A 25,285-nucleotide genomic window follows, 5' to 3' on the forward strand; every position below is an offset into this window, starting at 1 on the left:
GTGTGAAGTGGCGGGGAGGATTGGGGAGGCCAGCGATGTCCAGGTTAGTGGGGGATAGGGAGGCCAGGAGGCCAGTGGTTCTTTGGCGGGGGTAGGGGGTGAGCAGCCAGCAATGTCTGTGGGGGATTTGAGGCCAGCGATTTCAATGCTGGGAGGATTTGATCAGCGATCTCCCAAGGATATGCGCATGCGCAAGGATGTGCGCATGTGTCCCCGCTCAGTGCTCTGATTTCACCTCTTCAGCGGGAATGGGTCCCTCCCCCAGCTTTTCAGAGTGATGTAGACTAGTGCCCTCTGCAGTGCACAGAGTGTGGGAGATTCATTTTGAAACTTCCGCTGAAAAAACCAGCGTGATTTACTCCAGTTTTCATGTGAATTCGACACTTAGAATGTTGCTGGGAGAATCGCTACCATTGCCTTGACATGCTGATTTTATGGAATTCTGCACTATTGTCGCAGTCAGGCCTCATTACCACTCTGTTGGGGATTGCACTTTTGGAGCAGCTTGCTGATTGAGGGGAGAGACACAAATCTGGATGATTCAGTGTGGAACCCAGCCAGTGCAAATAAATTAACTGGGAAAGAGGAGGAGGCAATCCCAGGGGAGATTTGCAGGGCAGTGGACATCTGGAATGTATCTATTTTAGCCCTGCAAAAATTGTTTTAAAACCTTGTGGTAATTGTTTTGAGGAGTCTGTAGCAGTTCCTTTAATGCCATGCCAAGTCCGCTTCATCTATTCAAAATTTCCTGGGCCGTCGATTTCAAGGCCCCACCAAAATCGCAGTCACCTTGACCTTGGTGGCAACAGGGTGATAGGCGCTCTGTAATTTTCAATGCATTGCCACTCCTATTCCTGCCTGATGGATGTGGGAGGTGGGAATTGCTTCTCTGCCTTTTGGGTAAAATTAAGTGTTGGTCGGATCAAACACAAGATGAGGTGCAATGCCTTATCTTGTCAGCTTGGACCTTGTTTGTCCCTTTTATGGGGACCATGAATTGGATCCAATGGGATTTTGAATTTGTTTTTTTGAGCAAGCAAGGCATGGATTCAGGTTTGCCCGGTCCACTATGAGCATTGGCTTTGTAACTTTAAGGATGGAGTAAAAGATTTTTAACAAGTGTCAGATCAAGCCCAAGATTGGATCCCTTATCTTGGGTGGCATGGCGACCCAGTGGTTAGCACTGCTGCCTCGCAGCGTCAGAGACCCGGACTCAACTCCAGCCTTGGATGACTGACTGTGTGGAGTCTGCATGTTCTCCCCGTGTGTGCGTGGGTTTCCTCCCACACTCCAAAGATGTCTGGGTAAGGTGAATTGGCCATGATAAATTGCCCTTGGTGTCAGGAGGATTAGCAGGGGAAATACGTGGGGACATGGGGATAGGGTCTGGGTGGGATTGTTATTGGTGCAGACTCGATGGACCGAAATGCCTCCTTCTGCACTGTAAGGATTCTATGATTGTCAACTTGGATCTTGTTTGTCTCTCTCTTGAAGACCATAAATTGGATTCAATTTGAATTTGAATTGATTTTTTTGGAGCAAACAAGATGATGTATTTAGGGTTTAAGGCAAAATATTGCGGATGCTGAATCTAAAACAAAAACAGAAAATGCAGGAGAAACTCAGCATTTGTGGAGAGAGAATAGAGCCAACTTTTTGAGAATGACCCTTCATCAGAGCTCAGGATGAAGGGCTTGCCCTGTCCACTCTGCTCATTGGCTTTGTAACTTTGAGAAAGGAATAAATTTTTTAAAAATTGAATATGTATTCCTTTATCTTGATATGCAGAGAGTTCCCCAAGCTTGCAGGCAGAAATATGGTTCAAAATGTATTTAGTTGTATTTAATTTTAAATGTTGTCTTCATTAAGTCTTTTTAGGTTCCCTAAAACCATTTTCACTTTCTGAGAGAGTGAGATGTTGATCACTGCCAATGTGCAGCTTTTGAGCTGGTTGCTAGGAGCTATGTGGGCACTGTTGGCATGACTTGTTTGCTGGCTTTATCACAACTCATACTGTTGAAGAAATATTGACCTCCTCCCTTTTGAAATTCCTGTCATTATCCCTTCCATTATAGAATGCTCATAAGTCCAAGAAATACACAATTTGCAGGGACATGGAAAGAATCTCTCGCACACTTGAGTGCCTTGGTCATAGAAATTCTAGGTAAAATGAGAGCAAAATGAGCCTCAAACCCTCCCATTTCTCCTTGCAATTCTTGCTGGTAAGTTAACTCCTTCAAACTTGTGCCAACTTTTGGTGGAAAGCAAAATGTGCATACATAAGGATACTGTGTCCTTAATGGCTTTTGGATGCACTCCTGTTTAAAATAATTTCTCTCAAACTTTCCATAGCAACGGAATTGGCATCATATTGATAGGTACTGCTGAAACCTACACCCTTGCCATTAAATAAATGCCCTTGCCAAAAAATAATTGCTGGTGAAGGCATTACAAAAAGCAGAAAAGAAAAAGAAAGTCCTATGTGCTTGAATGTGCAAGCAGTATATGATATAAATCATGTATTATTAGCTCTTCTCACCAGTTAAGGAATTGACAGAAGTGTGGAATTACCATTGACTGTTGTTGATTGGGTAATAAGGCCCGGACTTTTATCCTCTGGGTGGGTAGGGGGAGTCTGCCTCGGGAGCAATAGCCCACAAAGATGGGATCTTCATTATTGAGGGGGCGGTGAGAGTTGGAGTTGGGCCTGCTGACCAGAGAGGAAATGTGGAGGCAGCCATAGGGGCTGCCAGAGGCAGAGGTGGTCTGTTTAAACAGCCTAGTTTGGTGCCACAGGGCTTTGTCCCAGTTCAATAAAAACACAAATGCCCTCTATCCCTTACACCTCACACCCCCTTCACCCTCCAAATACCGCCATAATCCATCCATACTACCTCATGCCCCCACTCAGCCCCTATGTCCCCATCTGCCCCTTTTCCCACCCCCTATTCCCCTAATGCCCCTTATGTCAAGCTCTGCTCTTCCACCAACTCGCTTGGCCTCATGCCCTTATCCTAAGCTATGACATTTTCATGTCCATTAATCACTACTTCCTTGAACCAATTAACCCTGTGCATATAGTGGATAAGAGAGAGGGCAGGTCTGTGTGTAAGAGAGTCTGCGAATGTGTGAGAGAGAAAGAAAGCATGAGTGTGCATGAGAGTGAGTGTGTATGAGACAGAGAGAGAGATAGTTTGTGTGTAAGAGAGAGTGAGCGTGAGAGAGAGTGTGAGAGAGAGCATGAGTGTGTGAGAGCATGAGTGCGAGAGAGATAGAGTGCAAGTATTTGAGAAAGCACGAGTATGTGAGAGGGAGTGTCTGTGTGAGAGAGTGACTATGAGAGGGCGAGATTGAGTGTGTGTGAGAGAGCGAGTGTGTGTTTCTGCGGTGTGTGTGAGTGAATATGTGTTAGAGTGTGTGTGTGCAAGAGTTAGTAAGTATATGAGAGAGTGAATCTGAGTGTGCGTGTGTGTCCAGCTCATTCTCAGTCTCAGGATTCTCACTCACCCTCACCCCCACACACAGTGTGGGTGAAGGGATTTGAGCTGGGCACACACACTCTCTCACACTCACTCTAACGGTCATCTTTATTAATAACTTATTTTTTTAAATGATCAATTTATTGATTGGACACTTTTTTGTTCAGAAATTTGTTTCCTTCGTACCTCAACTTTTTCTGAAATTCATATTGAATGGTATGCCGAACCTGATCTTTCAGAAGTTTGTTCATTGGCCCCTGAGGATATATTGAAGTGTGGTCACTTGTGCAAAAAGTTGGACAACCCTATTCTAGAAAGTGTACAGAAAGAAGGTCAATGGGCGTGGAGGTGCCATAGCTTGGGGAGGAAATATGAGACGCTATAGGGATTAGGGCAGAACTTGGCATAGGGGCCTAGAGGGCCCCTTGGATGTGAGTGGAAGGCCAGAGCTTGACACTGGGGACATGAGCAGCCATAGGGGTGTATAGAAGGACAGAGCGACGAATCAGAGGTATGTGGGGAATATTTTGAACTTACTTTTTTGGAAGGTTTCCCCAATGCAGTCCAGTGTTCCCGACTCCTCTTAGGGGTTCATGACCACAGCTCAAACCTGGCCCAATTTGATGACAATTAGGGAGGAGTGATTGAGGTGAGTCCTAGAGATGAGGCAATTGGGCTGGAGGGGAGCAGTGGCTGTCAGTGGCCCGCATAGCATAACTGACGGTGGTTCATTTAAGAAGCACTGGCTTAGCTGCTGTGCATCTGCAGAAATTGATCTCAGCCTGCACAGCACATGCTGTAGTCAGTTGCAAGTAAACTTTGTGAGGGTAGTTTAATTTGTGCTAGGCTCTTCATTTTCAGAAACGATGGGCCTAATGCCAATTTCAGGTGAGTACCCATACCGATATGACATGCTGTGCACTTCTGGTGCAGACTGAGAGCACGCATGTCTCAAGCCATGTCCAATTCTCATTGCACAATCAACATTTTCAGAGCCTTTAAATAAGCCCCATTGCCAATCGACATGTGGAATCAAGAGAGCCTTGCCATTGTTTTATGCCATTTATATGTTTCTGCTTTCTTCGTTAAAATATTGCCGTGAGTGTATTTCTTTGCAGAAAGCTAATCTGTGACCAATCCCAGTAATGATTGCAAAATGTTTGTTCATTTTGATCCGTTTGTACATCTTCGCCCTTTACAGCTGAAATTTCTGCTATTTGTCAGAAGAAGGTAAGACCAGTTTGGAGTCTGATGGAAAAGTTCCAGTGGTTGTGCTTTTTGTCCAGTGGTTCATTGGTGCACTCCTGCAGCTTATCCCATCGTGCAGTCGTTTATGTTTGATCACCAGGCTGCATACTGCACTTGTGTTGTAACTGAGTTTGTCAGTGTTTCAGGCAACTAAATTTAAAACAAAAAAAATCCAATGGTTCAGGAAAAAACTCAACATTATCAACTGAAGGAAAACAAGTGAACAAAGGGCTGAATTTTATCTCAACTGCAGTCCAAAACTGCCAGTGCCCAGGGTGCTGTTACTTATATAGCAAAAGAAAGTTACATTTCATGCAGATGCATTAATATTAATAGATTTATTTAAACACTTGCTTTTGTGCAGAATTTCACAGATACAATGGGAAGAAACAGGTTCTTTTGGTAGTTTACAAAACAAAGAAGAATGGGCAGGATTTTCCAGCCTCACTCACCTTGAAACCGGAAAATCCCATCCGAGATCAACGGACCTTTCCATGGTCCACCCCTTGCCCGCCCCGATTCCCATGGTGGACGGGATGGTAAAATTCACTCCTAATTCTTTCCAAAAAAAGGAATGAAAAGGCACAGAATTTGAAAATAAATTAATGGCACCACAAGGTAGAAAAACTGTGTTGGATAGTTAATCCATCCTAGCCCTCCTAGACTATGGCCAGTGGAAGTGAATAGATCTTTATGTTTCTACCGTCACACAAAAAGTCTATTTTTCTCATGATGTAATGTTAATATAATTCAGCCCTTCACTTTAGAATTATTGCAGTTGAAAGATACCAGTCAAATGCTGTATTAATTGGTTTATATTTATATTATTTGTGATTAATTTGACATCCCTGTCCTGCATATATTGCTTGAAGCATTGGAACTCTTAATTGCAATCATAATCGAACATCTCTAACAAAAACGTCAGTGTACTTACACTGTGGCTGATTGTACAAGTATTTGACAGCTGGATGTGCATTCTTCATTGTGTTGAAGCAGTCAACTTTATGTTTTTATATGGCTTCTTGTTGCTGTTTCTGTCCTTTTGGTTTCAGTGCCAGACCAGTTTGTCTCACAGAAGGGAAACTAATTAACTTTGCTCTACCCAGTTTGCAGGACACGTTAAAATATAATAATGACTTTGACCAGAAAAGAGAAAAAAAAAATATTGGCCAAGATTTTCCGACCATTTACGCCGACGGGATCCTCCGGTCCTGCCGATGGCGCATCCCCGCCATGGGTTTCCTGGCAACAAGGGTGCATTCAATGGAAAACCCCACTGACATCACCCAGCACCAGAAGATGGGGCGGCACGGTAGCACAGTGGTTAGCACTGCTGCTTCACAGCGCCAGGGACCCAGGTTCGATTCTTGGGTCACTGTGTGGAGTTTGCACATTCTCCCCATGTCTATGTGTGTTTCCTCCGGGTGCTCCGGTTTCCTCCCACATTCTGAAAGACGTGCTGGTCAGGTGCATTGACCCGAACGGACACTGGACTGTGGCGACTAGGGGAATTTCACAGTAACTTCATTGCAGTGTTAATGTAAGTCTTACATGTGACTAATAAATTAACTTTAAGATTCCGCTCCTGGCCAGTGGCGGGTCACCTCCACTGAGGTGAAACACGTGGTGGGTTGCGTGGAAAATGCTGCCCATTAAGTTTAATAAAGTTATCTTTCTTCAACCACAGCAATATTTTAATATGTTGTTACACGAATTAATAGTTATTGAAATTTAGGTAAACTGTATGGTGGCAATCTTTTTGCGAGGTTAATTAAATTTGGGAAGAGGATGAATAAATATAATTTATGACAAAGAAGAAATAACCATTGAAAAATCCCCTGCTCGACAAAAACGTGTGTTGTTAGCATCAGAACATGCTGCAAATGTGATACAAAGACTATTTGATTTTAGACTAACCATCCTCCAACTAAAAAAGCTTCCCATCGCTGTTTTTCTCATTCTTTAAATACTTCAGAAATGTAAATTACCATCTTCTCTTCCAAAGTACATACTTTTAATTTGCATATTTTACAATAAAGCCTTTGAAATAGGAAATTGAAATAAATGCTCGAGAAAAAAAAACGAAAAAGCATAATTTAAAATTTAATTTAGAACATAACCCAATAACCTGAACTTTGAGGAGACTATATTGTTACAGTGGTGTCTAAAGATGAGTTAAATATTTTTTTTCCCACAAGGACGTCTGTGATTTAATGATTGGCTATATTGGTCACAATGGCGGAACTTGTTTCAGTTGCTGCTTCATTTATTCAACATGAAAGAGATTCACTTGGTGCTATTGTGTCTTTAAGAGAAAGGAGTTTCTGTCAGGCTTTTTCTCTGAAGTATTCTCCTGATTGCTTTGGGTATTTGTGTATCCATTTTGCTTAGGTACAGAATAGGCACAAATAACAGATGATATACATCAGTGTATAAATTTAATATCATCTGAAGAATCGTGGTCTCTCTTGCACTAAGTTACTTAAATTCATAACATACGCTAAGTCACCATGAAAAATCAGCAAGTTATTGAATAGATAATCATATATAATAATGGTTATTGGTTGTTGCTTTAAATTTTTAATACATGCTGTTGTAATTTCAACTCTCATTTAATTGCATTTCCTTCCGCATAATTTACAATGGCTGTGGTGGAAAAAATTGGAAATATTCCATTGTGTTAATGTTGCTATTCCTTTCTTACTTGGGGCACATAATTTATTAACCAGCTCCCCCTCCAAACTGCTTATCTGCATCAAAGGGAAGCCGCAGTGAAATCTACTGTTGGCCGGCACTCCAGTCTTGCAGTGCGTTCAGCCGCCTCCAATGGTGTCCATTTATTAAAAGCCTTTCCTCATTAGAGCCAATGCTGCTCAATTAATTGTTATGTAGTCTTAAAAAAAAATCATTGTTGCTATGGAACTGACCAACAGGAGCTGCTTGAGAATGGAGCCATTTGAACTTCCCTTCACAGTTTTCCTTTGCTCCCAATGGGGAAATGCTGAGAACCATAAAATCCCTGCAGTGCAGAAGGAGGCCATTTGGCCCATCAAGCCTGCGCTGGCAACAAACACACCCAGGCCCCATCCCCATAACCCCACAAATTTACTTTGCTAATTCCTTTGACACTAAGGGGCAACTTAGATGACCAAACCACCTAACCCGCACACTTTTGGAGAGTGGGAGGAAACTGGAGCACCCGGAGGAAAGCCACATAGACACGGAGAGAACATACAAACTCCACCCAGACAAGTCACCCGAGGACCGGAATTGAACCCGGGTCCCTGGCGCTGCGAGGCAGCCGTGCTAATCACTGTGCCACCGCGCTGCCCCAATCACTAGCCTCACTAGAGAACCACATTGTAGGAAGAAATGAAGCAATGAATAACTGTGCCTAACACTCTTTCATATAGCACATAGATAAAGCGAATTGCTGTGCTGCCAGAACATTTTGGTCATTTTTAATCGAGAGAAAAATCTTGTTTACTTTTTTCCATTTCTGGAGGTGGGAGGAGGTCAGGATGGAAGGGCAGTACATTTCTTTTGCTTGTAGTATTTTTTTTTCTATTTGCTGCAAACAAACTCTTTCCTCCTTTAAGTCATAGAATCATAGAAATCATAGAAACCCTACAGTGCAGAAGGAGGCCATTCGGCCCACCGAGTCTGCACCGACCACAATCCCACCCAGGCCCTACCCCCACATATTTACCCACTAATCCCTCTAACCTATGCATCTTAGGACTCTAAGGGGCAATTTTTAACCTGGCCAATCAACCTAACCCGCACATCTTTGGACTGTGGGAGGAAACCGGAGCACCCGGAGGAAACCCACGCAGACACAAGGAGAATGTGCAAACTCCACATAGACAGTGACCCAAGCCGGGAATCGAACATGGGACCCTGGAGCTGTGAAGCAGCAGTGCTAACCACTGTGCCACCGTGCCGCCCAATCTATCTAAATCTTTAATTGACTTAAATCTTGATCTAAATTGATCTAAATCTTTAAGTGACTTAAATAATCTATCTAAATCTTTTAAAATATAATTTTACAACTCCGATAATTTGTGCAGTTTTACTCCAGATATGCGATCAACAATTAATATCAGCTTCTCATTTCTAAAGTGATTTGATATTGTTAAGTAATGAGCAATGACCAGAGAATACAGGTGTGACAGTAAAGCAGGTTGCGGAAACAGGGATGGGTCAGCAGTGATGTGGATCCTCTATCCAGTTTGATCTCCTGCAAAGTACTGAATTTATCAGCTGGTGTCTGCAGGTCAACTGGAATTAATTTCAAAGTGGGAAAGAATTTCAGCCCTGTATTTGATTTGATGTTAACAAAAGGAGAACAATAATTTTATTTAAACAAAATAAAAGGATTGGTTACTTGTTTTGCTGATCAACTGAGCAGTGTCCACCACTGGGCATTAAGTATATAAAATACAGTTAGCTTTGATGGTCCTGATGACATGTAACTGCTCATGTAAATTCTCATGTGAAGCTGAGATACATGTTTCAATATATTTGATAGTTCCTTGGAGGGGAGATGGATTAATGAACTTAGAGCAGAACATGGCGATACCTGGTACTTCCCACTGATGGCTAGAGCTGCACATTGAATGACAATCTGGCCAGCTGATGTAGTTCATAAGTACACCCTAAATCTTAGCTGTTCACTGAGATTCTTATGTTGGATTCCTCATGGTCACCTGGTGTTCTGCAATTGGGACCGGATGAGATACCGATCAGGACTCTTCTCAATGGAATTGGTGCTTGTTGACTGGTCTGAAAGTTAATTTTAGTGAGGTGAAATGGGGGCGGGGTGGGGGGAAATTTCAGGTGACTTAAATATCCTGCAATATTTTGTTTAGCTTAGCAAGATTAAAGAAGAAGGTCATTCACTATTAAAAATACATTAACATCTGTTTTTAAAATTTAGATTGTTAGTAATGGATATTTTTTAAACTTAATCTCACGAAACCTTGAATTTCCTATTGATCCAACTTTATAGTTGAGGGAATGGACTGTAAATGTGAGCTAATTTATAGGTTGGTTACAAATCTAGGATCCCTTTTCCTCTTGGTAAATAAAATTAGATAGCGGAGCTGGAAACTCAGCACACTAACTGAAAAGCAAAATACTATAGGCACTGGAAATCTGAAATAAAAGCAGAAATGCTGGAAACACTCAGCAGGCCAGTCTGGGTCTGTGGTGAGAGAAACAGAGCTAGCATTTTGAACTGATAATCTTTCACTTGAACATAGGCATGGTGGCACAGTGGTTAGCACTGCTGCCTCACAGCGCCACGGACCTGGGTTCAATTCCGGTCTTGGGTCACTGTCTGTGTGGAGTTTGCACATTCTACCCGTGTCAGTGTGGTTTCCTCCGGGTGCTCTGGTTTCCTCCCACAGTCCAAAGATGTGCGGGCTAGGTTGATTGGCCATGCTAAGTTAACTCTAGTGTCAGGGGGATTAGCAGGGTAAATATGAGAGGTTATGAGAATTGGGTCTGCCTGGGATTGTGGTCGATCCAGACTGAATGGGCCTCCTTCTGCACTGTAGGGATTCTATGAAAAGTTAACTGATTTTCTCTACAGGTATTATGGGCGGAAGCTTCCTGCTGTTCATGCTGGCGAGATTCTCTGGTCACGTTGATGTGAATGGAGATTTGGCTGAACGCAAAATTCTCCATCCTCACTTGCAGAGCAACGGGGCGTGAACGCTTGGAAGATCCTGCCCTATACTTTTATTGCATGTATTGACGACTGGACAGCTGCTAAGATTCCCATCTGACCTGTATCTCAGTGGGTTGTCCAGAAATTTCTAAAATATAACCAAAATGACGTGGCAAATTAAAACATGCAAGCAGACATTAATTTTAAGTTGCTCCATGATGTTTCGTCAACAGCAAATAAGTATCAGAATACATCCAAAGTTGTTGGCCACTCCATCATGATATGCATCGTGGAGCTGTTTGGAAGTTTAGCAATTGACAATAGCCCATACAATGTTTTCTAGTAATAAAATGTTTAAACTTGTGGCTTTTTTAAATTAACATGAAGGTTTTGCTCCTCATAAGAATTGTAGCTCACACGTTCGGAGAGCCATTGTTACCTGCTTCTCAGCAGGATGCTGTGGTCGCCATGGAAACAGGCCAGTGCGCTACTGCAAAAGGTGTCACTACAACCACCATAGCAGTGAGATTGGTGCTGCAGCAGAGACGCACCTTTACCAGACTTCGCCCCCTCCGATGAACACCAGAGAGTGTGGTGCAGAGGAACTAGTCTGCACTGTGGAATCAGTAGTCAGGTAATCAATAATATTCATGCTTAAAAATAGATGTTTTTGATGACATACTGTAATGGGTGTTATGTACTCTGTCACATTTGTAATGATTAACCACAAATATATAATAATAGGCTTAACGCTTGTATGAAAAACATTACGTGCACTATAATGAATCAGTTTAAAAGTACAGACTTCAGATTTACTTTTGCTTTTAGCTGCCTCACCCCTAGACTCTGGGATTCCCCCTCTAAATCTCTCAACCCATCTACCTCTCTTTCTTTGAAACACTCCTTAACCCCATTTCTTTGATCAAACATTTAGGCATTTGTTCTAAAGAAAATTCCTTTCACTGCAAGCTAATAAAAGTCTCCATCATCCAGAAACTTTAAAGTGTAAAAAGATCCATAAACCCTTGAAATCACGTAAATTGTGTACAGATTGTGAAATTGACAGCAGAGATCAGGCTGCCTGAGCTATCAATCAAACATTTTTCTTCTGGTGGACAAGTGCTTTAGAACTCTACTTGTTGTCTGGGCTCTCAGCCAAATTTACAGAATGAGGGTTGGCTGAAATTCCAGACAACCATTAGGGTAATAAATCATCTAATCCCCAGAGAAAACATTGTTTGATAGCTCTGTCTCTCCAATCTCTGCTGTCAATTTCAGAATGTTTGTTTACACAAGTTAAGCGGTTTGAAAGGTTTGTAGTTTTGACATCTTTGCAACTCCCTGGTCCTGTCCAGCTTCTCCTGGCAGGGTTGGGAGATGTTCACTCCCTAGTGTCCTGTCTCTAGCTGCTTATACATCCAGCTAAAACTAAAAATTTAATGCTCTTTTACCTTACAAGAGCTTCCAGTTGTTAAGCAGTGACTACTATTTCTATAAAATCTTCACACCATAGCCCTCTCTAAGCACAATAGAAACACAATTGGAATGAAAATCAACCCTCACGCATACAAACACCTTTGTCCAACATGAATCTAACTATAGGTTTTACCCTTGCATGCACATAAGCATTAAATTAAACACCCTTAAAACTATTCCTTCTAATATTTACCAATAGAAATATAAATCTCTTAAAATTACCTTTGTTTTCCGAACAAATGCTGGATAATGGCTTTTGACAGGAACCTATCCGCACCCTCTAAAGGCATTGCCAAAAATCAGACAGCCCGGGAATGGGGTCGTAGGTTAGGACCCACCCACCATTTTTAAAAGGCTTCCGGGTTGTTCCAACTCAGTGGAAATCCAGGCCAGTTTTTAGTCTTTTTCATATCTTTAGCCTGTGTTAGAAAATGCTGAAGGCCTGCTCTGTGTCACCAGCTGATTGTCTGGCCAGAATCAGAAATGTATTTTGTTGAACTCCGAAGGAAATAAAATAGGTGAAAGAATGAAACTCCCCGAGAGCTGGGAACATGGTCCTTTGGCATCTTCAAAATGTTGGCACTACTGATTTAAAGTTTGGTTGTACAACTGAGCAAAGTTATTACAGCTGGAATCAAAATGAAGTTACTGAGTTTTTTTTCCTTTTTAAAATTGGTACTGATTCTGATATTATTTCCAAAATTATTGTTATTTTTTAGCTGTTGTATCTCTGCTTGTTTTACTGTAGTTTGCTAAAAGAAGCTGAATATCATGCGGAGCAGCGGGAGTTTGAATTAAATCGAAGGAGACAAATGGGGTTGTCCTTGTCCCAACCTTCACTGGACAATCTGGAGTATGATAACAAGGATGATGATAAAAATGATCAGCGGCTGTTAAGTCAGTTTGGAATCTGGGTTTTGGTAAGTAAATAAAATGATGATTGTAATCCTATGTCCACATTGGAACAATCTTGGTGCATGGAAGATAATAAATGCTAGTGAGCGAATTGTAAAATGGTAACGGTCAGATATGGGGAGTAGTGGCACGGTGGCACAGTGTTTAGCGCTGCTGCCTCACAGTGCCAGGGACCCGGGTTCAATTCCTGGCTTGGGTCACTGTCTATACGGAGTCTGCATGTTCTCCCCTTGTCTGCATGGGTTTCCTCTGGGTGCTCCGGTTTCTTCCCACAGTCCGAAAGACGTGCTGGTTGGATGCATTGGCCATGCTGAATTCTCCCTCAGTGTACCCGAACGGCCATGGGAGTGTGGCGACTAGGGGATTTTCACAGTAACTTCATTGCAGTGTTAATGTAAGCCTACTTGTGACAATAATAAATAAACTTAAACTTAGCGAGTGACTCAACCTAACATTGGGGGGGTTAATACAGTGGGGAAGCCCGCTAATGAGATGTAAATATATGATAGTGGGGTTCCCAATTTTTCATTGTGGAGCTTAATTACATCATTGGTGAGGGGTGGGGACATTCTGAAGCATAAAAGCTATTTGGGGACTGCCATTAGATTCTCTCTTCAACCCCACTGGCTTTCCTGCCTGCTGAAAACAGGGGAGGAGAATCCCAGCTGGTAAGTGGGCAGTTTGAATTGCAACCAGATGCCAACACACCCACTCCGCTGCTGACTAGAAGTTCTGGGCCAATGTTATTTCGGAATTCAGATAACAGCACTAGTTTTATGAGGTGCGACAATCTTTGTCCCAAGTTTAATATCTCATTTCAAATGCTTGTCACTACTGCAGTGTGATCACTTGCACTACACTACTGCCAGACTATTCTAGTATTAATTGTATCATAGAATTTAGACAATGGAGACTACTATTAATTGTATCATAGAATTTAGACAACAAGATGTGGAGTTGCCAGCGTTGGACTGGGGTGGGCACAATAAGTAGGTTCACAACACCAGGTTAAAGTCCAACAGGTTTATTTGGTAGCATAAGCTTTTGGAGCGCTGCTCCTTCATCAGGTGAGTGATGAAGGAGTGGCGCTCTGAAAGCTCGTGCTACCAAATAAACCTGTTGGACTTTAACCTGGTGTTGTGAGACTACTTACATTGACAACAAGGTCACTGAAGACAAGTGTTTTACTGTAGCCCCTGGATAACAGAATTTTAGTGAATTCTGTATGAACTAATTCCATTAACATTCAAGGCCAATGAACAGGACTATTGGTATGCATTTTAAAATGCAAGCAGAGAACTTTGCTTTCCCTCCTCTGAGCAGTTTGACAGCATAAGATTACTTTGCCCCCACCTCCAATCACTCTCCAATAGTTAATCACAGTGCAGCATTGTAGTTGGTGTACTTGACAAACTTTGTGTCATTGTATCCCCCCAGTTTTCTTTTTCATTACTATGGTTAGCTAGTATATGGGGGCGATTCTCACAAAAAAAGTGAAGTGCCAAATTCGCGTGAAAACTGGAGTAACTCCCGCTGGTTTTTTCACGTGATTTTCAGAAAGAATTTCCCATACTCTGAGCACTGCTGAGTGCCCAAGCATCATTCATGCTGAAAATTAGAGGTCGGGGCCTATCCCTGCTGGAGAGGCTGGCAGCATAATGCTGAGCGGGCCACTGCGCATGCGCCCATCTGTCAAAGTGGAGGTCCCGCAGTGCCGGCCTCCTGATCGCTGGCCAGCTCGATTGCTGGCCAGCCCCACGACCCGGAACTCTGCCCCCCCCCCCCTCCCCCCACAAGCTCCCCCGCCCTCCGATCACTGGCCTCCCAGACCTCTCCGCTCTGGGCCAATCGTGATGTCTCCTTCCCTCCCCGGCAGCCCCTCCCCCCCTCCACCCCCGCCTGAGCAGTCCCGACCCCACACCGGCATCGCCTCCCCCCCCCCCCCCCCCCCCCTTCACCGGCAACCCTGACACCTCCCCAAACGGATGGCCAGCCCTGATCACCGCCTTCCCTCCCTGTGCCTGCAATCCTCTGACAGAGTGGCAGTGGGACACCCCACTCCCACTGATCAGCCTCTATAGGCCCCACCCCTTCGCACTGCCCGATGCCTAGTGGGCAGTGCCAAGGTGCCCATTAGGCATTGCCAGTTTGCCCCTTGGGCAGTGCCAGGGGGCACCCCCAACCTCCTGGGGGGGCCTGCATGGCCTCTGTTTACTCTAGCGGGGAGCTGTTGTAAACCCCATTGGAGTGAACCACTCCCGGAGACTTTAGTCCTGGGCCCACTATTGAAATAGAAATATTTAAATCAGCTTCGCGCCAATTTCTGACGCAGAGCTGATTACTCCAAAAAACATGGGTCCGGAGACATGCAATGGGCTGGAAGGATCGCCCCCATGATATTTACCATTGAAATGTTAGTTTGGGGAAAATTCACATCTTCAGTGTGTGGATGATAATCTCATGGAAAATGATGGAATAAAAATTGGGCAATGGCTATTGTAGTTGGGTGATCTGCTCGCCAAAGTACCACCCATGCAGGGGTGAAGAGGAGAAATTGCCCCAATAAGTCACATGAATAATTCATACAAAAACGTCTGTGTTTTTTTCTTTTACTGTACAGGTTAGCCTTTGCACTCCAAGTGAAAACACACCTACCGAAAGTTTAGCCAGATTGGTCAGCATGATGTTTCAGTGGTTTCATTCCACTGCCTACATGCTCGACGATGAAGTGGGGAGCCTGGTGGAAAAGCTCAAGCCTCAATTTGTCACCAAATGGTTGAAGACTGTTTGTGATGTTCGATTTGACGTCATGGTCATGTGTCTTCTTCCCAAACCTATGGAGTTTGCAAGAGTAAGTCTTTTTTTCAACCTGCAAATTCCCCAGGTACATCCCATCCAGAAAATGCAGGACAAATCTAAGCTGGTCACTGATGTTTTCGGTCATCTTTTGGTCAGAAATATTCAGCTCCAATCACAATTCCTCAGTAATGAAACAGTCTGTGCCCTCACGCAGCAAGAACCGGACAGCATTCAGGCTTGGGGTTGATCAATGCGACACAGTTAATTCTCGTGTCAGGCCACGATGGCTTAGAGTGCGTAAACAGCTTCCCTTAACAATCATAGGCATAATCAATAACGTGTCCCCCTCACTGCTAACATTCTGGAAGTCACCATTGATAAGAAACTTTATTGGACCAGCACTCAAGTGCCATGGCAACGAGAGCAGGTCAGATTATGGGTATTCTGTAGCTTGTGACCAATCTCTTGGTAACACTACATTCTGCACTCTCTCGTTTCCTTCTCTATGAACAGTATGCTTTGTCTGTATAGCGCACAAGAAACAATACTTTTCACTGTATACTAATACATGTGACAATGATAAATCAAATCAAATCAATTCTCTTGGCTCCCCAAAAGGTTTCTATTACCCAGAGTGCACATATCAGAGGTGTAATAGTCTACTCTTCACTTGCCTGGAGGATGCAGCTCCAACAACACTCAAAAAGCTTGAGTCTCTCCAGGACAAAACAGCCCACTTGACTGACACTTTATCCATTGGCATATACATCCATTCCCTCCATTAGTACGGTACAATAATTACAGGTCATCCTGTCTGCATATCTTCTCTCTAAAGCTACCTTTACCTTCCTTTAGCTGCTGGGTTTTTTCAAAGGGAGAGAATCCCTAATTGAAAGTGGGGAAAAAATGCTGCCGGCTCACACGGGGACATTTAATTTCAGGAACTCCTCCTGTAGGGTGGAAATCCTGCTCCCAAGAGCTGCCAGCCAATCAGATGCCAGCAGTTCTCCATTACCAGCACCACCATAGGGAGCAGGGACTGCTCCTTTGACCTTCACTTGGGTTGATATTGGGATCCCTGGAGAAAGGTAAGCGATGGTGGGGTCAGGGTCATCGGTGAGGGAGGGTGTGGACGGTTTTTGGGGGAAAGGTTAGAAGGGCAAGCTCTGATCAGGCAACCCCCATTCCCAATGCCAGGTCCCTCAATCAGGCACAGGTAAAAAGGCTCCATCTTCCATCCCCAGAAGACCGCAAACAAACCCAACAGGATTTGCTTCACAGAAACACAACTTTGTTATTGCACAGAAGGAGGCCATTCAGCCCATTGTGTCTACATCGGCTCTCCATTTTCCTGCCTTTTCCTCATACCGTTGCACATTGTTTCCATTCCACTCATATAACCATGGCTTGTTGGTCTCCCCACATGGTGGGGAGTCCCCCAACTGGTGCTGGCCGAATGCACTGATTTTGCCTATTTAAGGGTCTCAATTGGCATCTGAGCAGGAAGGCCACCCAACCATTAATCAGGGGAAGGAGGCACCCCCTCTCGATCAAAACAAATGGCATGTCCACACTTTGGAAACCGGCCTCAAGGGGGGCATTTAATTCAGCCCCAGATCTGGGGTATGACCTAGAATTTCATTAGTTGAAGCCAGCTTCCTGACACTCTTGCAATTTTTCCCCAGTTAACCCTCCACTTGCACCCAAACCACACACTCAACAAGTTCACGATTCCCCCATAATATGTCAGCACTCTGTAATGTTATGACCACATTGAGCAAGATTGTTGATTTATTAAAATGATCATAAATGCACAGCAATTGAGTGAGAAAGATAAATTAGTGTTTGACTATAAATGTTAAAGCAAAATTTTCAGCTCGTGCTAAGATTCAAGCAGGTTTGTGTTGTGTGTTGCATGTACTGAGAGTCGCATTGAAGATCTCCAAAGTTCGTTAATGTCTGACAACAAGTCAGGGTGAAAGTCAACATAGTCCCAGGTGACCATAGGGTGCTCTCCTCTTTGAGGTGAGAGTGACTGATGTTGATTTTAACCTGAGGATCACCACACTTAAGGTGAGGGCAAGGTTGAGGAAGCGAACCTATTACAGATTGAAGGCTCTGATTTTTCACCCTTTGGTTACTATTAAGGGTTCAATGTTACAATGAAGAAACTGAGTGCAAACCTGAGAGTTGGTGGTTGGGAGAGTTTAAAGTGTCAACTGTGTTCTTAAAATCAAGGGTGTATGTTACTGGAGTGTTTCCCGCTGGTGCTGGCAGTGCTTGCCAGATGGGATTCACTCACCTGATAGATGCAGATGCAAATTAAGGCATCTCGAGAAACACGCCGGCCAGCCTGGCTTTTCCGAGATTGGGGCGCTCTTTAAAAGGGGTCCCCTGATCTCCACATTTGCAGACAGGTTCCCCTTCTTCCCAAAATGGAAATGGTGACTCCCCCACTGACAAGGGGAGCACCACCAATTAAGAGGGCATCCTTTCCCCCCACCACTGAAATAATGGATCTCCGCCAACTACGTAGGTATGAGGGTGACCTGACCACCCCTCTAGCAGTACTGTGAGTGTACCTATTGTTATAATTCAGGTCAGAAACTCCAAAGTATTTTATGAAGTCTAGCTAGATCATAAGTTTTGCAATTTGAATTTGGCTAGGGTGAGTATGAGATGCTTCACTTCGGGTATGATTCAACTGATCCACGAGGGAGCTTTGCTCAGACAAAATTTATTTAAGGATACAGTTAACATAAAGCAATAACTTTTTTATCAATTATAAATAAGAAAGCAAAACAACTATGATGTTGTGTAACCCTTAATAAATATATGAAATGTATCAAACAAACTTCCCTATACAGAATCCTTGCCACAGGTTTAGCACAGCAAATACGAATGCTCATGTGATGCTGGAACTTAGTCCCTTGGTTGGATGCTGCAGTTCTCTTGAGACACACACAGGCAAGCATTGAGTCAGAACAGTTTCCCAAAACATCCGGGAGTGAGAGAGAGGCTCTAGGTACTAACTAGCAAAACCACCAATAGCAGAATGTTCACTCCAGGAAGGCTAGAAGCCTTGCTTCCAGCTAGCCAGCAGAATTTCCAATACCAGAGAGTGAGAGCGAAAAACACTGCTTTTCGGTCCGATGACCACACCCCTTCTAAACTAAAACTGTAGCTAACAGCCAAACTGAAAATGAAACCTTGAATTCACTATGAAGAAAAAGAAAACTGTCCAAAACACATGACCTGCCAACCAGTCTTCCACCTAACAATGCAGGGTCATTAAACAAATCCCAGAAAGTACCTGAGGCCCAGAGTAAAAATAAACAAAACCCCCATTTAAACCATTGAAGCAGCAATAAAATGACTTTTAACAGACAGCCGGTGCCGCAATGAAACCAAAAGGCCTGCTTACAAACTGCAGAGAACATGATTTTAAAAAAAAATTCTTTAAGGTACACTAGCATCACACTGCACCATATGGACTGCAGCAGTCCAAGAAGGCAGCTCACCACTATCTTCTCAAAGGCAATCAGAGATAAACAATAAATGCTGGCATAACCAGCATCGCCCATATCCCATACTTAATTTAACAAAAACAGACTATGACTAGCAATAACTGCTTCCTAATATAATTTATTGATTCCATTATGAATTGTTAAGATAGCAGATTGAGCATACCTCTTTTCTCCAAAACCAGTCATCTCTTTAATTTTCTGTAATTTGTCCCTTCCATTGTTGCCTTGAATAAGTATGAGGAGTTCATGGACATCTTTGAAGACTGACCCCATTCATTCAGTTCCTTTTCCTGCGTTCCACACACCCTTTGTGTCAGACCATTTGTTTCCCTCAAACCTCTATTCTCCAAACTCTATCTCTTCCCCTGAGCATAATTAAAACTTCTTTTAGTCGCCTCTTATATCTCCTTCTGCGGCTCGCGGTCAGTTTTTGCCTGATTATGCTTCTGTATTGCACTTTAGCATGTTTTTCTATGTCAAAGGTGCTATCTAAATGCAAGTTGTTGTACTGAGGCAATGTGTGTTTTCAGGTTGGTGGGTATTGGGACAAGCGCTGCAGTACTGTAACACAACTAAAAGAAGGCTTGAACCGAATCCTGTGCCTTATTCCATACAATGTTATAAATCAGGCTGTGTGGGAGTGCATTATGCCAGAATGGTTGGAATCTATTCGAACTGAGGTGCCGGATAATCAACTAAAGGAGTTCAAGGAGGTTTTAAGGTATGTGCAAAGTTGGTTGTCCAACATTCACTTCCATACCTTTTTTTTCCTTAAGTATAGTGCTTGAGATCGTAACTTAACATGCCTGTGGCGATAAAACTGTAAAAATGACAAATATTTTTTGGAAGTAACACAGTACCACAACATTTTTCCAATTTACTTATGTTTGTTTTTAAGAGCTTTGAATTCCCCATTACAAATGTATTGCATGTCTGTCTGGTGAGAAGTCATTCTTGATGGGAGTGTGTATTGGAGAATTGCTGCTGCATTGTAGCAGTCCTATTTCCTGAATTTACCCTTAAATTCTTACAGCAGAGATTAATCAATCTGCTTACCTATTTCATTGGTAAGCCTAATGCAGTGTCGCTGAAATGCTTTTACAAAATAGGGTAAGCCACTGTGCTCACTTGATCACCACTCTTTTAACACAACTTACCCATCCATTTAATGCTTAGTGAGAAAAAAAAGACTAGAATTATATAGTGTCTTTCGTGAGCTCAGAATATCCTCAAGGCTTTCAGAACCAATTAAGCATTTTGAAATGTAGGATGGAATTTAATACCCTCCCGCCCACTCTTCCTGACAGATAACAAATTTAACAGGATGGAAGTGTGTGGGGTGAGATCCCCTCCATCTTCCCACCTCCGTCTAATTAAATCCGAGGCAGCAAAGCTCATGGATGCTCTTCCTACCTGGATGCTAATTAAGGCCCTTATTGTCCACTTAAAGTTCTCATCCTGCCTTGCTGGTATTGAAGCAAAAGTGCGCAGTGGAGTCACCATGTGGGGAAGCCCCCCAAAAAAGCTCTTTTTGGTTTGTTTGTAGGCTTGGAAGTGGGGTCCTTTTTTTAAAGGAACTCGGTGTCTGATTGAGGGATGTGGTATGTAGCGGGGGTGGAGGGGTGTGAGTGGGTCCTATTAAGAACCATCCCTTGCCCTTTCTACTGTCATCTTCCACCTCCACCCAGCATCCCTCACCGTGACTCCCATCCCCCCATCATTCACCTGTGGCCTAGCTGTGTCCCTCGGTGATCCTAAGTCTCTGGTGTGTGCATTCTGGCAGCAGCCACCACTTCCGGTGATGTTGACGGGCACTGGAGAGCTGCCGGCCTCTGATTGACTCGTAGCTCTTGGATGGCAGGATTTCCACTCTCCTCCCGAAAACCTAAATCCTGGGGAAAGCCCAAGGCTAGCCTGTTAGTCTGATGGATATTTAATTCTGGCGAGACTTCCCAAACAGAGGCAACACAGGCCTCCTGCCCATTTTCCAGCCAGCGGGTGAGATCCCCCTTGCCAACATTGAGTTTTACTCGAAGTCACTGTTGCGGTTTGGGGAAAGAGCAGTCAGTTTCCACATAGCAAGCTCCCACAAACAGCAATCTGATGATGACCAAATAATCTGTTTTCTAGTGATGTTAATTGAGAAACCAATATCAGTCAAGACACAAGACACTTGCTCATTAAATAATGATCTTTTTCCTTTGCCACTTGCCACTTTCCATGGAAAGGTTGTTTGGTTTTGCTAGCTGTAGAATGACTAGCTATCCTCTGTCAGTAGGCTCAGTTGCTTAAAAAAACTGCTGCTTTACCCAATTCTCCACATTCTGTACTGATTTGAGTTTTGCCTTGTCCATAGCAAACAAAAGTATAGCTCACTGGATACCAGGTTAGGAAATGCATTGTGGCTTCCAAACAGAATCCAAGAGTGATAATATGATCAATCTGTCTGATTGGTAAATTCACTTGCTTACCAATGACACCATCTTCTGAGTTCATTGAACTTTGAATGTTGCCAGTCTACTAGGTGTTGTGGAATTTAATCAAACTTAACCTGGGAAAGACTTCATTGGACAAGTACTTTATAATGAAATTAATCTTTTTAAACTACTGACACAATATTTGAATATTCCTAAAATAAGGAACATTTATATATGGTAGCACTCTAAAATTGATGTGCCGAGTTATATTTTATTTGTATTTATGTTATGGTTCTGTTAATCTATTTCAGCAAAATGTTTGATATTGAACTTTGCCCATTGCCATTTTCCTTGGAAGAGATGTTTGGTTTTATTAGCTGTCGATTCACTGGCTATCCTGCTTCAGTACAGGAGCAAGCCTTACTTTGGCTTCACGTAAGTGTATCAAAATGATCATGAATTTGTATTATAAATTATTTGAAAACTTAGTATTAATTTTACATCTATATTTTAGTTTCATTTGGATAGTACTGGTGATATAAGTTGTCTTAATTCCATGCTTGTGCTGTAAAATTTATATTCCAGAGTGCAAACAAAGCATCAACCATTCATTGTTGCCAAGTATCTACTGCTTAAAATTATAGATTAGCTGAGAACATTTCTTTACCCAGTTACACAGAATGACTTCTAACTTCACTGCATAACAGTCACGCTGGAAGGGCTCTGACTCTACAATCGATCCCTAATTCATATTGCTTTGATTTCCATGTACTTGCACACACGTGTGTGTGTGTGTGAGATATGTGTACAAGCAGACGGAGACAGCCTCCGTGCATCCCTTATAGACAGACAATCTGGTCGGACCCGTAAACTCCCATGGCGGGATTATCCAGGCGCGCTCACCTCAAAACCGGAAAATCCCACCCGAGGTCAACAGACCTTTGTATGGCCCACCCCTGCCTGCTACGATTCCCATGGTGGGTGGGACGGGGAAATTCCACCCCTCAGTATTTGTTTTACTCCAGCTGTGGACATAAACCCAGAATCAAGGTCTGTTCTGATGTCAAGTGAGACCTCCTGGAGCCCCGAGTTTAGACTTCGACTCTTTACCATAAAAAGCAAAAATAGGCACATTTAGTTGAAATGCAACATTTATTAAAGAACGCTGGACGCAGTTGGTCGTTATTGTCAGAGATTATGGTATGTGTGTGTGTTATAGTGATGATCAAGTACATAAGAACATAAGAACATAAGAAATAGGAGCAGGAGTAGGCCATCTAGCCCCTCGAGCCTGCCCCGCCATTCAATAAGATCATGGCTGATCTGACGTGGATCAGTACCACTTACCCGCCTGATCCCCATAACCCTTAATTCCCTTACCGATCAGGAATCCATCCATCCGCGCTTTAAACATATTCAGCGAGGTAGCCTCCACCACCTCAGTGGGCAGAGAATTCCAGAGATTCACCACCCCTCTGGGAGAAGAAGTTCCTCCTCAACTCTGTCTTAAACCGACCCCCCTTTATTTTGAGGCTGTGTCCTCTAGTTTTAACTTCCTTACTAAGTGGAAAGAATCTCTCCGCCTCCACCCTATCCAGCCCCCGCATTATCTTATAAGTCTCCATAAGATCCCCCCTCATCCTTCTAAACTCCAACGAGTACAAACCCAATCTCCTCAGCCTCTCCTCATAATCCAAACCCCTCATCTCCGGTATCAACCTGGTGAACCTTCTCTGCACTCCCTCCAATGCCAATATATCCTTCCTCATATAAGGGGACCAATACTGCACACAGTATTCCAGCTGCGGCCTCACCAATGCCCTGTACAGGTGCATCAAGACATCCCTGCTTTTATATTCTATCCCCCTCGCGATATAGGCCAACATCCCATTTGCCTTCTTGATCACCTGTTGTACCTGCAGACTGGGCTTTTGCGTCTCATGCACAAGGACCCCCAGGTCCCTTTGCATGGTAGCATGTTTTAATTTGTTTCCATTGAGATAGTAATCCCATTTGTTATTATTTCCTGCAAAGTGTATAACCTCGCATTTATCAACGTTATACTCCATTTGCCATATCCTCGCCCACTCACTCAGCCTGTCCAAATCTCTCTGCAGATCTTCTCCGTCCTCCACACGATTCACTTTTCCACTTATCTTTGTGTCGTCTGCAAACTTCGTTACCCTACACTCCGTCCCCTCCTCCAGATCATCTATATAAATGGTAAATAGTTGCGGCCCGAGTACCGATCCCTGCGGCACGCCACTAGTTACCTTCCTCCAACCGGAAAAACACCCATTTATTCCGACTCTTTGCTTCCTGTCGGAAAGCCAGTCCCCAATCCACTTTAACACACTACCCCCAACTCCGTGTGCCCTAATCTTCTTCAGCAGCCTTTTATGGGGCACCTTATCAAACGCCTTTTGGAAATCCAAAAACACCGCATCCACCGGTTCTCCTCCATCAACCGCCCTAGTCACATCTTCATAAAAATCCAACATGTTCGTCAAGCACGACTTTCCCCTCATGAATCCGAGTGATTTGCTTATTAGCACCTGGAATTTGTCTAATAACTTTAACACATGGGGATATTCTTAACATTCATTTGTGCTTTCAAATAAATGTAGGCAAACGTATAAATCTATGCAAAAAAAGTCAACTATTATGCAACCATAATATATAGTTCTTTTGAATTGCCATTAATGATTCATTTTTAAATAAATTACTCCCAAAAATTATGTTTAATTTTATCATCCATTTGTTTGAAGATTTGTCTGCAGCTATCAGATATGAGACAATTTAACCAACTGTTTGAGAATTGCACTACATTGCAAGGCTGTTAAGTTTGAATTTTTTCAAATAATAAATAATCAAATTATGCTTCGCAAATGATGCTGTTTTTGATATCCTGCTGTCTAACAAATGTAACTTTGGTCTAAATTTTGGTTAGGTTTTATCAGAATTGGACATATTAGTTCCTCTACAGCTGTTGATCAGTATGTTTTCTGATGGAGTGAACTCTGTCAAGGAATTGGCCAATCAGAGAAAAGCAAGAGCCACTGAGCAGCCAGGAAATCTGACTGCTCGAAGGGTAAGTTTCACATACGTTGGTTTCCATTAATTGAGCAGTTTGCAATTGTTTAGTTTGCTGCTTCTAATTTTTCCACTTGTCAAACAGGAGTTAAGCATTTATGGTGGGATGAATCGGTTCTGTTAATTCCTCTCCTCCTGCACCACTTCACTCAGACTTAAATTTTGCCACCAAATCCCGATAGTTTGGCTAAATTTTAGCATGTAAAAGTTGGTGTCTGGTTAATGGTAGAATCTTGACTGTGTTACAATCTCTGTGGAGACCGATTAACTTTGGAAAAGGTTCAAAATTACAGTTCTTAGCTGAATGAATTACACGACAAGATTTCACATTTCAAAACTTTTATGGAATCATAGAATGGTTACAGTATCAAAGGAGGCCTTTAGGCCCATCGAGTCTACACTCCTTAGGAACAATTCACCTACTGCCACTCCTCTGCCTTCGCCCCACGTCTCTGCACATTCTTCCTTTTCAAATAGGAGCATAGAATCCCTACAGTGCAGGAAAGGCCATTTGGCCTATCGCGTCTACACCGATTCTCTGTCAGAATATCTTACCAGGCTCTCTGCCCTGTCCTATCCCTGTAATCCCACACATTTAACATGGCTAATCCATCTAACCTTGACATCTTGGGACACTAAGGGGCAACTTAACATTTC

At 43.1% G+C, this 25,285-nt stretch overlaps 1 protein-coding gene across 1 annotated transcript in view; it reads left to right on the forward strand.

Moving 5' to 3' along the window:
- The window catches only part of unc79 (unc-79 homolog, NALCN channel complex subunit), a 152,604-nt gene that overhangs the window by 26,599 nt on the left and 100,720 nt on the right, over nt 1–25,285 (forward strand). Inside the window, exons 8-14 of the mRNA XM_078233206.1 lie at nt 4,681–4,709; nt 10,806–11,035; nt 12,626–12,797; nt 15,413–15,643; nt 19,649–19,839; nt 21,847–21,970; nt 24,486–24,626. Coding sequence (XP_078089332.1) covers nt 4,681–4,709; nt 10,806–11,035; nt 12,626–12,797; nt 15,413–15,643; nt 19,649–19,839; nt 21,847–21,970; nt 24,486–24,626 — 1,118 coding nt within the window. The remainder of the gene's footprint in view (nt 1–4,680; nt 4,710–10,805; nt 11,036–12,625; nt 12,798–15,412; nt 15,644–19,648; nt 19,840–21,846; nt 21,971–24,485; nt 24,627–25,285) is intronic.

The sequence above is a fragment of the Mustelus asterias genome, chromosome 18 (assembly GCF_964213995.1).
Source record: "Mustelus asterias chromosome 18, sMusAst1.hap1.1, whole genome shotgun sequence".
In the NCBI taxonomy this organism is placed as follows: domain Eukaryota; kingdom Metazoa; phylum Chordata; class Chondrichthyes; order Carcharhiniformes; family Triakidae; genus Mustelus; species Mustelus asterias.